We start from the raw sequence: 14,785 nt of genomic DNA on the forward strand, positions 1-14,785 counted from the left end.
AAACTAAAATAAAAAAGAGTTATAGTTAATAAGCCAACAACAGAAATTAAATGGTACCATTAAACAAAAAACTTCAGTTAATCCAAAGGAAGCCAAAAAATGGAAAAAATGGAACAAAGAATAGAGGGAACAAGTAGAAAACAAATAGAAAAAAGATGTATTTAAATATAAACATGTTGGGGCGTCTGGTGGCTCAGTCGTTTGGGCATCCAACTTCGACTCAGGTCATGATCTTACTGTTCATGGGATGAAGCCCCACTTTGGGCTCTGTGCTGACAGCTCAGAGCCTGGAGCCTATTTCGGATTCTGTGTCTCCCTCTCTCTCTGCCCCTCCCCCACTTGTGTTCTCTCCCTCTCTCTCTCTCTCTTTCTCTCTCACAAAAATAAATAAATGTTAAAAAAATTTTTACACACACACATATATATTTAAATCTGTCAACAATGACATGAACAGTCTATGAATAGTCTACATACCTTGATAAAAATATAGATATTGTTTTACTGGTTACAAAGGAAAAAGGAAAAAATAAAGCAAAGACCCAACTACACTGCCTATTAAAAAAGCACTGAACATGCCACACCACATTTAAATCTCAAAATAACTATGATCAGTGAAAGAATCCAGACCCAAGATCATATTGTATGATTCTATATATGTAAATTCCTAAAAAACGCCAGCTATTCTATAGTGACAGAAATATCAGGAGTTGCCTGGGGATGAGGGCAGAGAAGTGCAGGAAGGAGGGATTACAAAAGGGAAAAAGAGGAAGCTTTTGGGGTGATAGGTATGCTCATTGTCTTGACTGCGGTGATGGTTCCATGGGTATATTCATATGTCAAAACTACCAAATTGTACACTTTGAATATGTACACTTTATTATTACAGAATATGTCAAGTGTACTTCAGTAAAGCTGTTTAATTTTTAATATCTGACACTTACATGAGTATGTATGGAATAGCTTGGCAAATCTACTTTTCAATTTTAAATTTTATTAAATCTAAATATAGACCAATTATTTCAGATGAAAATTTAGCATCTAAATCAAGGTATATTATAAGTATGAAATACAAAACAGATTTTTGGAGACTTTGTAAAAACTTACAAAATATCTTAATAAATTTTTGTATTGGCCATAGGTTGAAATAATATTTTTAGTATGCTAGGTTAAATAAAATGTAGAGTTAAAATTAATATTAGTCATTTCTTTTTACTCAACATGACTACCACAAAAATTAAAATTACAAATAGGCCTCATCTTGCGTTGCTATTAGACAGGGCTGCCCAACAGTGTTAACCATCCTGTGGTTGACAAAATGAGGCGCCCCCCTCCCCCAGCAAAGACGTCCACCTCCTAATCCTGTGAAATTGTAAATATGTTACCTTATATAGCAAAAGAGACTTTGTGGGTGTGATTACATTATGAATCTTGAGATAAAAAGATTACCCTGGATTGTCTGAGTGAGCCCAATATAATTATAAGGGTCTCTATAAGGGGGGAAAAAGAGGCAGAAGAGTTAACATCAGAGAAGACAATATGGCAACAGAAAGAGAGAAAGAGGGAAATGGGACAACAGAGCAGAATTTGCAATGACACTGCCATGATGCAAGGAATGTGGCAGCCTCTGGAAGCTAGAAAAGACAATAAATCAAAGACCCCAGAAGGAACACAGCTCTCCCAACACCTTGATTTTAGCCCTCCTGAAGCCCATAGACCTCCAGAACTATAAGATAATAAATCTCTTTAAGCCACTAAATCTGTGGCCATCTGTTACAGCAACAATGAGAAACTAATACAGACTGTGCCGCCTGAAAGTGGGATGCTACTGTAACAGATAACTAAAAACATAGAGGTGCCTCTGGCATTGAATAAGGAGCAGAGGCTCAAAGAATTTTGAGAAGCATGAGAGAAAAAGCCTAGACCGCTAACAGACTGTTAGCGGAAATATGGGTGTTAAAGACCCCACGGGTGAGGACTCAGAATGAGGTAAAGAACATGGTACAGAAAACCTGTATCATCTTAGGCAACACTTAAATCGTGGTGAACAGACCATTAGTAGAAACACGGACGTTAAAAATACTGCTGGTGGGGTTCCTGGGTGGCTGCGTCAGTTAAGTGCCCCACTCTTGATTTTGGCTCAGGTCATGATCTCACGGATCATGGGATCCAGCCCTGTGTCAGGCTCTGTGCTAACAGCATGAAGCCTCCTTGAGATTCTCTATCTCCCTCTCTCTCCACCTCTCCCCTGCTCACGCGCTCTCTTTCTCTCAAAATAAATAAATAAACTTTTTTTTAAATACTGCTGGTAAGGGTGAAAAAGGAAATGGAAACCGGAAGACACAGGATCCTTGTTACATAGTAGCAGAAAGCTTAGTTGAATTGTGTCCTGTAGTAATGCGGAAAGCAAAACTTCCAAAAGATGAACCTGGACATTCAGATGAGATTTCCAAGCAAAGTATTGCAGGTATAGACTGGTTTCTCCTTGCTGCTTATAGTAAAAGACAACAGGAAAGGGAGACGGAGGGATGAGCTGACAAGCAGAAGAAACTAGGGCCCAAGGAGTAGGAGAATTCTCAGCCTATTTGGACTGCAAAAGATGATAAAATTAGGAGATTCCCTGTCAGGAAATTCTGCTCTGGGAGAAAAGCCACAGGCATAGCTGAACAACTTTCTGCTAATGCCTCTGATGATCAAAAGTTCAGAAGATACAATCACAGGACGGCTCTTTGAAGAGATCGGGTATGTGACTCATGGCTCCCCTCAGTCATCTTGGCATAGGCCAAGAACAGAGATGGGGGTATCTAAGATAGATCTGTGGGGGCGCCTCTTGTCCGATGCACCAGAGGCCCTAAATGTTCCTGAGAATGTTATACCAGCAGAAACACTGCCAACTTGGACTGAAGAAAACGGACAGGATGAAACGAGAAAAGGCTGACAGACTTCCAAAATACTACAGGCAGGAAACAGGCTGCTAAAACTACTCAGCCACACACCCATGCTACTCTGCCTGAAAAAGGAAGAATAACTCAAAGGAATGAGTCACGAGCCCAGAAGGCAGAGCCAAGGACCACATGGGATTATTCCCTGGCCCTGCTAGATTTCAAAATCTCTTGGGACTCGTGGCCCCTCTCCTTTCTATTTCTTTCCTTTGGACAGGACTGTCTATAACGGGCACCCTACACCTACACAACCACTGTATTTGGGAAACAAATTACCTGTTTCCTACTTTTCAGGGATCCACATGTGGAGAAGAGTTTTGTCCCCAAATGTATGATACTCAGAGGCACAGTCATACCTGATGTAGATTATTTAGATCATCAGCTGACAAGACTGGATAAGATTCTAGACTTTGAGCAGATGCCATAATAGGTTATGACTTTGGGAGATACTGGGATGAGGTGAATGTATTTTTCATGTGGGACAGAAATTAACCTTTGGAGGCTAGAGGGCAGACTGTGTGATAAGCAAAATAATGGCCCACCAAAGATGTCCGTGTCCTAACTGCCAGAACCCACAAACATGTTACCTTACGTGGCAAAAGGGATTTTAGCATGTGATTCAATGATGGATCTTGAGGTAAAGAGATTACTCTGGAATACCCAGGTAGGCCCAATATAACCACAAGGGTTCTTAACGGAAAGTCCTCTTCAGTCAACCTCCCATAATGAAGTTACTCTTCCCCCAGAAGTGAAAACCCCTCCCCATGGCTGGAGTCTGCTAGATGTCCCAGAGGTAGTTGGCCAAAGCAAAGAGTACACATATTAACAGATTTCTTGCCTAGGAAGACCGTACTTGTGGAATAATTAAGTAAATGAACAGTGAAAGTAGGCAATAAGGCTTTTACAGAGCATATTGGACAGAGGACATTTTAATTCAATTAAAAATGTGTATTTGTCACCTACTACACGCCATGCATGGTACTTGGTTCTAGAGATGTAGGGGTACCTAAACAGACACGACTTCTGCCTTCATGAAGCATGGCCTCTCAACAGTAATTGAGCAGACCGACCTTGTACAATGCAAAAAGAAAAGTCATTCCATCTTGTATACTCTTAACGATACCCACTTTAGGGACTTCACCAATTCTTTAGTAAGAGTAAATGGAAACTAACATGTCCATAGGCTTGTTATATATCATCATATAATGTCTGTAGGTTTATTACATGTCATTAACAAGGCTTAAGTTATCTCTGCAGTAAATATGTAAATCTCATCCCTTAATACTGGTCCAGTCATTCTAAAACGATCCTTTTGCTATCTTCACAAAAGGCCGAGTTAAAAGAACCCTGCCAGGAATTTTCACAGAGGAATACCGAAGCTGCCTATCACATCTAATCAGGTCACTCCCCTAAAGCAAGCTCCGCAAAGGCCCCCACAGCACTGAGAGTAAAGTAAGAGACCACGAACCCGGCACTCCAAACAGGGGTAATAATTACAATAGCTAACAAGTATACACGGCCTTCCACCTATCAGAATGGATACTGGCCATAAATCATCAGCGTACCTAAACCCCTGGATATCAGATCTGCCCACGGGGTCCAGCATAACCCAGCCCCTGCCTGCCTCTCCAGCCACTGACCACTCTTTCCAATACTAGCCACCCTTCTATTGGTTTCTGCCTTAAGACCTTCATACATACTATTTTTCCCTGACCAGAATGCTCTGAACCCCCACCCCTTCCTACACCTGGCTTTCTATTCATTTTTCAAGTCTCTGCTGACACATCAATTTTCAGGGTAACCTTTACCTGACCACCACCATTTCTCCCCGTACTACTCTTTGGCAGGCTATACATCCCCTTCACAGTAAGTACAGCAATTGTCATTCAATGATTCCTTGGGTAATGACTGTTTCTCTCATTACATTTTAGAACAGGGGCTGCACCTTTCTTATTTACTCTTACTGGTACCTGGTAACCCTATTATTAGCATGTTGCCTGGTCCAAAGCAGGAGCTCCAGACTAACAGCTAGTACTTATTAAGGATCCACGGTATGTGTTAGACGCTGTCGTAACCACTCCGATGGACTGGCTCCTCTAATCCTTGTAAGAGCCCCAGGAGGTAGGTACCAGTATTTTAGACGAGGACATCAGCACAGTTAGGCTAAGGGACTGCCCAAAGTCTCAAAGCCAATAAGTGGCAAAGTTAGAATTTGATCTCAGGCAGTGGGCTTTTAAGAAACATACTATACTCCCTGGGTTACTGAGAACCAAGTAAGTTGCACCCCTAAATTCACCCATAAAACATCCTCTGTTATGGATGAATGTTAATTCATCCATAAAACATCTTCCGTGCTCACGTGCCCATTAAATGAGGGAGAGGGAGAGAGAGAGATCTATGAATAAGGATAGGTGTAGGTATAGTATAGGTACAGGTAAAGATAAAGATAACAGTTAAAGAAATATCATGTAAAAAAATAATATGGCTGGCCAATGGCTTTCAAGGGCTTTGCAACTTCAATCGACTTTAGATCCCCCCCAAAAAAATACCCAAGGAAAAATTTCACCACCAAACCAAATATTTCACAACCATGCCTCTAGTGCCCCTCCTCTCACCCACAGAACACACCCCCTCGACTATCTGAACACCTTTGGCATTTCCGAACATTCCTTATGACAATAACACAAGAGAAATAGCAGAGATGATCTTCCGACAAACACACACCATATGAACACTCACCAGACAGATCCTCCTTCCCCAAGCTCTGCCCCCGTGCAAAGGAAGAGGTGTCTTTACCTTGAAATAAATACGCTTTACTGGCATTGTGCAGTCCGGACACCTGAGTGACTCCAGCGGTGGTGTTCACGAGGTCGAGCTCAGCGATAATATCCACCTGCAGGTCAGGGTCCGTCCCGAATCCCACCACTGAAAAAAAAAAAAAAAAAACAAGAACACAAAGAGCTGTCTTGGCTTCAAATATAGACTGCTGGCAGCAATATGGAACAGAAATTATAGAGGCCAAGAGTGGCACGGTATACCAGGAAGCCAGTGATGAGTGCGAGCATATGCTACCTTCCAGAGGGAAAGGAGGGCAATTCTTTCCTCCAAGGGCCCAGTGATATTGTAGTTTCCTTTTCCCCACCCCCACCCTCATTCCCCATGCATTAAGGATTGATGATCTCTTATCCAAAACCCTCAGGGCCAACTACATTTCAGATTCAGAATGTATTATCATATCAGAATGTATTATCATATCAGATACTGTGGCCTATATACATTTGATGGAACACCCTAAGCAAAGTCTGAATCAGTACCCCACAATCAAAACACAGTCTTTCTGGAGCAAAAACTATGAAGTTGTCCCCTAGTTGGCTAAACAAAGACCATACCTAGCCTCCTATCAGTTGAGGTCAAGTTTCACCACCAAATGAGTTCAACTCAGGGGTAGTAGCTTCTGCCGTCATAGGAATTTTGAAGGAACTTTGTGCTATCAAGCTTTTTCAGATCTGGGGACCGAGGATACTGGATAGTAGCCCTGATCTACCTGCTTCAGAAACTGACGCAGTAGCAAACCCTGACACCACCATCACTCTGGAGAGTGTTCCCTATTCATCATGATTCAGAAGAGGACAAAGAAGAGGGATCCCAGGGGCGCCTGGGTGGCTCAGTCGGTTAAGCATCTGACCAGCTCAGGTCACGATCTCGCGGTTCGTGAGTTCGAGCCCCGCGTCGGGCTCTGGGCTGACGGCTCAGAGCCTGGAGCCTGCTTCTGATTCTGTGTCTCACTCTCTCTCTGCCCCTCCCCCGTTCATGCTCTGTCTCTCTCTGTCCCAAAAATAAATAAACATTAAAAAAAAAAATTTTTTTTAAGAAAAAAAAGGAAAAAAAAAAAAAAAGAACAGGAATCCTGCCCTTGTTGGAGATGGGGGTTGGAGGGAGTGGCCAAAAAAGAGAAACAACAGAGAATTCCCGCCAAGGGGATTCCTGAAAGTTAAATACCCTGACAACAATGTTGGAGAACCTTAGTGCAGGGAAACATGGCCCTGAGCCTTACCTAAGAAAGGCAAATGCCTGAGGCTTTCTCTCACCCAGGGGGCCTTCTGTGCAATGGCACGCTTGTGATTGCAAAGTGACTTCCGATTACATGGATTCATAAGGCTAGAGACCACTGTAACGGACTGTGTTTAAGCCATAAAGGCAGCATCTATCTACACTTAGCATCTCAGTAGTGCAATTCTGATCGCACAGTCAGAAATGTTTTAATCAGCAACAGCTGTCAACTTTCGTCTGCTGGTAATGCAGTTGCTGAGGCAGGATTTGGAAAGCTCACACCGATTTGTCCCAGAGAGGCTGAGTGAAGGCTCATCAGGACATCGTGAGCTATTACAACCTCATCAGCTCTCTCACCTTCACCCCTTCCTCCACAGATTTGAGGAAGGAAATCTACCCTCTCCTTACTCTTTTCCTATGAGGAAAAACAGGAGCTGCTGTAGCAACAGAAGGCTGGTCTGGCTGTAGCCTGTCATTGCCAAGGCGGACAAAGGGTTAAACTGAAGGCACAGAATGTAAACTGCCTTCTCCGTTTCTGCCAGGTTTCTCCTTGTCCTCTAAGCTAAAGGTTCAAATTTGCCCCTTCCAAATGCAGCCACTTATGAGACCAGTTTACTCAAAGACAAATCTTTCTTCTACTCACTCTGCATTCACGAGTTCATTTAATACCTTTTCAACAGGTATTACTGAGTTTTTACTATCTAATAATATGCATGGCTGGGCACTGGAGCCGTCTTCCTGGAGCATGCCTTCCTAGGGTAAGGCGTGAAAAGAGGACCAAAAAAAAAAAAAAAATAGATAATCTGAGTTGGCAATAAATGCTATGCAGAAAATAAAACAAAGTGATGGAATACAAAGCACCTTGGGTGGGGCTTTAGAAAGCACAGTCAGGGAAGGTTCCTTTGAGCTGAAATGTGAACGCCTACAGGGGCTGGTAATGGCAAGATCTGGGGAGAAAGCTTTCCAGGTGTGGAGAACAGCACACTGCAAACAATGTTCAGGGAACAGAGAAAAGTTGGTACAGTTAGAGCAGAGTGGGCAGGGGGAAAGTGGTAGAAAATGAAGCCAAAGATTAGACCTTTCCTTTTGAGCCACAACAAGGAGATGGATATTATTCTAATTGCAATAGGAAATCATTGGAGGGCTTGGGGGGGGGGTGAATTTTTTTTTAACATTTATTTATTTTTGAGAGACTGAGACAGGGTGTGAGTTGGGGAGGGGCAGAGAGAGAGGGAGACACAGAATCTGAAGCAGGCTCCAGGCTCTGAGCTGTCAGCACAGAGCCCGACGCAGGTCTCGAACTCACGAACTACGAGATCATGACCTGAGCCGAACTCAGAGGCTCAACCTACTGAGTCACCCAAGTGCCCCTTGAGGTGTGTGTTTAAGAGGAGGAGGAAGAGGATACGCTCCAACTTTACATCATGATCTCACTTAAGTTCCCATCCTACTTGCTCATCCCTCACACAGACTCAGTTCGCAAAAACTGATCCCAGAATACCAACTCTGTGCAAAGAAGCACTGAGCTGATGGGCGTCTATTGGCTCAAGTCATAGCACCATGAGCCTCTTGTGAGACTGGTGATGTTTTTCTCAAAGTGAGCTCAGATATCAGCGGTTCTGTGATCACCTTGAAAAGGCAGGAAAAGAACTAATATTTCAGTTTGATCTATAGTGTTGTACACCTATATGGCCGAAATTAAATCAAGAGTTATCTCCAGAGAACCTCCAAGCTGGCCTTTCTCTGGCTAGGAATTTAGAAAGTGATCTGGGGAATGTGCCCTTAGCCAGACAAGAAGAAGGAAACGTCCCTGTAGCCCCAGTACCTCACACAGGGCCTGTCAACTGGTACACCCTGAATTTAGAACCTAATTAATTAACTGACGAGTGGATGCTGTGTCACTGCTTTAGGTGACAATGACCTCAGAGCAATATGCATATCTGGGGACACCACCAGAGGACAGGATGGTATTCAGGCCAAGGAGACGTTCTTTAAAAACTGTGGGTGACTGAATTATTGGAGTCAAATGTTTACCCCTTCCAGACCCATACCCTTTGGTGTGTGGCTTTGCAGTTCCTTCTACTAGAGTAGAAGTAAACTCTACGTCCTTGGACTTTGAGCCTGGCCATGCAACCTATTTGGGTCATTGGGATGCTTGGGATGTTAGCAGCATTACACAAGCAGGGGCTTGAATGTGCTTGTGTGGTAGGGCTTGTTCTCCTGTGATTCTGCACCATGATGAAAAGAACATGACTCTACTGGTCCACTGGTCCAAGGAAACTGAGACACATGGAGACACCCCACTTGAGTCTGGCACCATGACCAGCCAAATCTGACCTAAACGAGTCAAGACGACCAGAAGAGCCTACAGACACATGAACCAGAATAAATGTTTTAAGCCACCGAGTTCTGGATGGTTTGTTATGCAATATTATTGTGGCAGCAGTTGACCTAAGTAGGGACTAAAGACCCACTATAATGGTCGTTCTTAAAATACTCCCAGACTAGGAGCCCTGCAACTAGACAAGCCTACAAGGCACCCAAATAGATTCTGTAGAACTAGCAGCACACCCCATCGGTGCCCTTGGCTCCTTGTCCCCAAGTGAGAATACGGCACACTCAAACTAGAAAGCATTGCGGAAACAACACTAAAGGAAGAGTCAACTTCAGTCCTGTCTCTGCCCCCTACCAAAACTTGGAAAAATCACTTCACTTCTCCAAGACTCAGTTCCCTCGTCTGTAAACTGGGGATAATCATACCTGCCTCCCAGCCTCATTAAGATTCCCTCATAAGGTTCTTTTTCCCACATAAACTGTGGGAACACTCCTAGGACACACCTGGTGCCCAGCTGGGCTTTGCCACATCTGTCTCTCATAAGACAGCTCCCTGGTCTTCAACTCTATAGAATTGTACAAAATATACAGGTGGCCCCCTTCCTCCCAATCCCTCCACATGCCCAACTGACCTAGAAGGGCTTCTCACTCTGGCTGTGCTTTGGGAAATCTCAATATTAAGTCTACTCTCATTCCTCCTCCTTGAGCCCACAAGTGAAGGGATTCCCCGGCTTTAAGGTAACGGTATTGCTCTTGTTATGAGAACATCCCATAAAAACAGAACAAGAGAAATCAATTAGGCTTCCAGATACAGTTTTCTTCTCTCCCTTTAATTGGTCTCCTTCAGAATGAAAATGCCTCGTGCCCATAGCAGGATGCGCAAATGATAGCGCTTTACACACTGCCGAGGGAATCAGAAAATCTATTAATAAGGTAGCATTTACGTGGCCTCTCCTGAACCTTCTGTAGTAGGAGAGTGTCAGTTCCATAAAAAATAATTTTTTTTATTTTAATGTTTCTGCTTCTTGTCCACGCATGGAGCTCCTGCCCTTTCCAAGGAAACTCTATTAAAGTTTTCTACTTTGGCCGTAACTGCTCTATAAATGTCTGAAGCTGGGAATTGGAATTAAGCAGGATAAAAAGCTTCTAGGGAAGAAACATTTTTTAAAACCTGGAAGGCAGTGTGTCACCATCACAGAGGCACTTGAGGCCTGGCTCTATGATTCAGAACCTCCACCCTAATCTCCCAGGACACCTGCTATGGCTAGCCTTAGCCTTGCCCAGGGAATACTCAGGCCCCAAACCCACTCAGCACACCATCAGCACCCTGGGCCTAAGCTCCCAAGCAAATCCTCCTGGACCTGGCTCACTTCAATCTAATCCAGCTCATTGTCCATGATGACAGGTGCTTTCTCCTCATCAACACAGTGGAAATAGACGCTGTGTCGAGATGCTCCAAGACCTCGTTTAACTGCAAGATTTCACAACCAGTTGATCGGATTTGGACCCCTGGACTCCTACAAAGATGCTTAATACCCCAAAAGCAATATCTTTGAAGAATATGCTCTATGCCTGTTCTAAGTCAGGCAAATACTGCACATAATTATGGCAGGTTGGGGGCTCTGTTCACAGTTTTATGATTTCAGAGTTAATGAATAGCCCTGGAGGTGCTTCAAAAAGAAAAGCTCTCCTTTCCAGCAGGTGGCAGCAAAAGGCAGCAAAAGGGGCCCCAGGAGCTCCCTGCCCATCCCCTCCACCAGGGCCCTGGTGACCAAAACAAACTACAAAAGAGAGTTTTGTATTATTCACACATCTAAGCCACTGGAGAAAAGCCACGGACATAATATCTTATCACCCTTATTACTGCAGTCTTCTAAATGTTCATTATCAATTATCAACGATGTACCTGAAAATCCCAGAATTATTTTCACCTAGAAATAACAAGAACTGGAAAACAGCACCTCCTATCTTGACTCCATTTAACTCTCGAAACAAGTGCCCTGAACAATGAGCTATTTAAGCAGCTTCCTGTGACACCTATCATTAGATCTTTTCATATGTAACTGCTACTGCAAGGCAGTGCTGCTTTAATTAAAATGTGCCTGATATCATCTATTCATTTCCATTAAAAGGCGGTGATATCTGAGAAGCTCACTAAGTGAACCACATGTTTATTTCATCTGGGACTGTTAACAGCCCAGACAACAATTGCCCCACTTGACAAATAAACTTTCCAAGCGACTGTTCAGATCCTGATAAACTAATCATGAGCCAGGCTCTGCTGCCATAAAGGATGGATGCTTGCTGCAGGGATGATGGTTCCTGGGCAAATCAAAGAGGCTGCCCCCAGAAAACTGCTGATCATGCCCCTTCAAGACACAAGAAATTGTAAGTGAAACACTTGAGATATAATTCCACCCCCCCCCCAATCCTGATTCTTCTGATAATTTTTGCAGAAGAACTATGTGGCCTCTGGGGTTTAAGTGCCAAGTGGCACAGAAAACCCAAGCTCCCTAAGCAACTGCCACAACCAGTAGGGCAGATCCTACCATGCTTCCCTTCCCTGCCTGGGTACAGGCTGTGTCCTCTGCCTGGTATGCTTTCCCCAGTCTGCCCTCCTGGAAAACTCCCTAAAGCCTTCCAAGACACAACTCTCAAATGTCACCTCCTGATTAAAGGCTTCCCAGACCACCAACCACCCCTCCTCAAAATTCAAGCCTACCATTCCTCCTCTGTATTTATTTCATTGAAACTTCTTATACTTCTCCCTCTCCTAACCCCCATCAATCTGTAGAATAAAAATGTTTTCCAGTTTCTACCTAGATTCTCAGCTAAGCTTGAAGTTCCTGGAAGTCAAGGGCCAAGTTGTTTCCTCTTTGCATACACAAGGAATCCTGGCACCCAGCAAGGCGCTCCACTATTTGAATGAACGAATGAATGAATGAATGAATCTTCCTACAACAGAATTAGTACAAGACTTAAAAGAGGTTGGTGTGTGGGGAAGGGGAAAAGGCTGTGTTCTTAAAGGTATCCACTAACAATGCACCCCAGAGACACAGTCACTCATTCTGGGATGGAAGCACTTTCTGCCAACTTTTCACAAGAGTAATGAGAACAAAGGATCTAGGCATACGATAATGATGTGCACTTGAGGATGTGAAATGACCAATAAGCTGCCCCTCCCCCATCTAGTTTCTCTCTCTCTCTCTCTCTCTCTCTCTCTCTCTCTGTTCCTCGGTAAGATGCCCACCAGCACCAGATTGCCGCGCACAGGACTGGTAGCCCATGTTCTGCGCTAGCCTCGCCCGTCCTGATCTTCCGGGGGCGCATTTCTTCCAATGTGCTCTTGGTTTTAAAAGACTAGTTCATCCCGATGTACCCATACCCAAGAAGCAACTGTTCTCGGCTGGACTGAGCCTTGGCGTCTCTGCAGCCTCGGGAAGCTCAGGTGAAGATACGAAAGGGATGGGGATTCCTTTTGTCCCTGGAGAGTCCACATCCCTCCCTCTTCCATTAAGCAAAGGGAAAGCTGCTACCCCGCTGGGGAAATGGAAAAGGTCGGCAGGAAGCTCCTAGACGCCCAACTTCGTATCCTCAGGCGGGCTAACTGCCAAAGAGGGGCGCCTGGGGTGCAAGCGGAGGGAACTTTTGGGCCAACCAAAGCCGAGCTCCCCTCCCCAGCCCTTTTCCAATAAACTTGCCACCTGGCCTGGGAAGGAGGCTTATGGCTCTAGAGAAGGGAAATGCGAGCGGCAAAAGAAGAAAAGATAAAGGGAGTAGTGACTACACGCCGGTTCTGGGTGCAAAGTCGACAGCGCGTACTCAACGCTGGCTAGCCCGGGAATAAAAATTCGCCACGCTCCCGCCCCCACCCCCCGCATCTGAGAGCCGTATTTTTGCCCATAAAGTGCCTACTCCACCCCACCCCACCCCCATCTTCCCACCTCTACCATGAGACCCGTGGAGAAGACGACTGAGAACGGGTCTCCAAACCCCTTGAGATATAAGGGCTGGGGCAAGTGGGAGCGGATGGAAGGAGATGCGCTTGGAGTCCTCACAACTGCGTCTCTGGAGGCAGAACCAAGTGGGACTTCGGAAATTATGCCAGTTATCCTAGTCCTCCCTCCACAATCCAAAACCGCAATTACAGCAAGGAAAAACTGGTTTGGAGCTTGAGAAAATCTCCCTGGATTGTCTCCACGGTTCCAATTCACCCGAATTATTATTCGTCCAGCCCTTGAGGGCAGGGTGGAGGGGAAGACAATGTTCCTGGAGTTCCCCTGGGGAGAGTCAGGAGGGAACGAGGCGAGACCGCGGAATCCCGGGGTTCGCCCGCAGCCCTCACCCCGCACCCTGCCCTCCCCGGCCGCGGCCGCGCCCGCCCGAGGGCCGGAAGCGCTCTCTCTGCGGGCGCGACTCCCACGGCTGTCCCTTCACGGCTGTCCCTTCTCAACCCAGCCCGGCACTGGGAGAGAGGTTTTCACCGCACCTTTCAAGTTCGGGGGTGTAGGGTTTGCGGGCCGGAGTTGCTGTGGGTTTCGACCCGGAAGCCGGTTACTAGCAGCAGGAGGGTGCGGCGGTTCGGCCGCGCCCCTCACTCCAGCGTCCGCGAGGCCGAGTCTCCAAGAAAGGGGGCACTCATGGGGACATCTTCCAGCCCGTGAGTCCCACTTCTCACCCTTTTATCTGCTGCAGGGCAGAGAGATCCGAGGGACCCATCCACGCCTCGCCCCCTTCCCGGACCAGCGCGGAGCTCGTCTCCAGGTCTCCCGACGCCGGTGCCGGCTCTGGGCACAGCGGCGCGGCTCCCCCCCTTCCCCGGGATGCCTCCGACCGCCCAGCCGTGCTTACCTGTCCTGGCGGTGCACACGCAGAACCACACAACTAAAATCACATCCCTCGGCATAGCTCCCGAGGGTCCCCGCCAAACGGGGCGCGCGGAATCCAGGAGGAAACAAATGCGCCTCGATCCCGAGGCGCGCCGGGCACGAAGCCGCCAAACTTGCTAGCGGGCAGCGGGGGAGGTGGTTCGGCAGCGCCGGGTGCTGCGCTAGGGGATCGCGCCCGGGAAGGCGGCCCCGGCCGCCCCGCCTCCAGCCCGCCCCCCACCGCGGGCGGTGGCAACACCGGGCTCGGGCCCCGGCCCCCGCTGCGGCTGCGCCCGCCTCCGAGCTGGGGCGGGAGAGCGGGGCTCCGCCACTCCGGCAGGTTGCGCTCGGCGCGGGGATCGGGTTCTCCGGCTTCGCCCGCGGAGCTGCGAGGCCCCGGGCTGCCGGCGCGGAAGCCGCTACTACCAGGAGCACCGGCACTGGAGTCCCGGGACGCGCGGCAGAAAGGGAGACGCTGAAGACGCAAGGCGCCCCCTCGGCTTCACGCGCTCCCGCCCAGCAGCGCTGGCCTTGCTGCTGTCGCCGTCTCTGCTTCGCCGCCGCTGTGGGGGCTGCCGAAGTTGCCACAGTGCA

At 46.7% G+C, this 14,785-nt stretch overlaps 1 protein-coding gene across 2 annotated transcripts in view; it reads right to left on the bottom strand.

Moving 5' to 3' along the window:
• The window catches only part of NELL1 (neural EGFL like 1), an 877,100-nt gene extending 862,585 nt beyond the window's left edge, over positions 1-14,515 (bottom strand). For both annotated transcript variants that reach the window (XM_049649290.1, XM_049649281.1), the window contains exons 1-2: positions 14,175-14,515; positions 5,736-5,864 (exon numbers count right to left, since the gene is read on the bottom strand). In XM_049649290.1, coding sequence (XP_049505247.1) covers positions 5,736-5,864; positions 14,175-14,229 — 184 coding nt within the window. In that variant the 5' untranslated portion in view covers positions 14,230-14,515. The remainder of the gene's footprint in view (positions 1-5,735; positions 5,865-14,174) is intronic.
• Between the last annotated feature and the right edge of the window lie 270 nt (positions 14,516-14,785).

The sequence above is a fragment of the Panthera uncia genome, chromosome D1 (genome assembly GCF_023721935.1).
Source record: "Panthera uncia isolate 11264 chromosome D1, Puncia_PCG_1.0, whole genome shotgun sequence".
In the NCBI taxonomy this organism is placed as follows: Eukaryota; Metazoa; Chordata; class Mammalia; order Carnivora; family Felidae; genus Panthera; species Panthera uncia.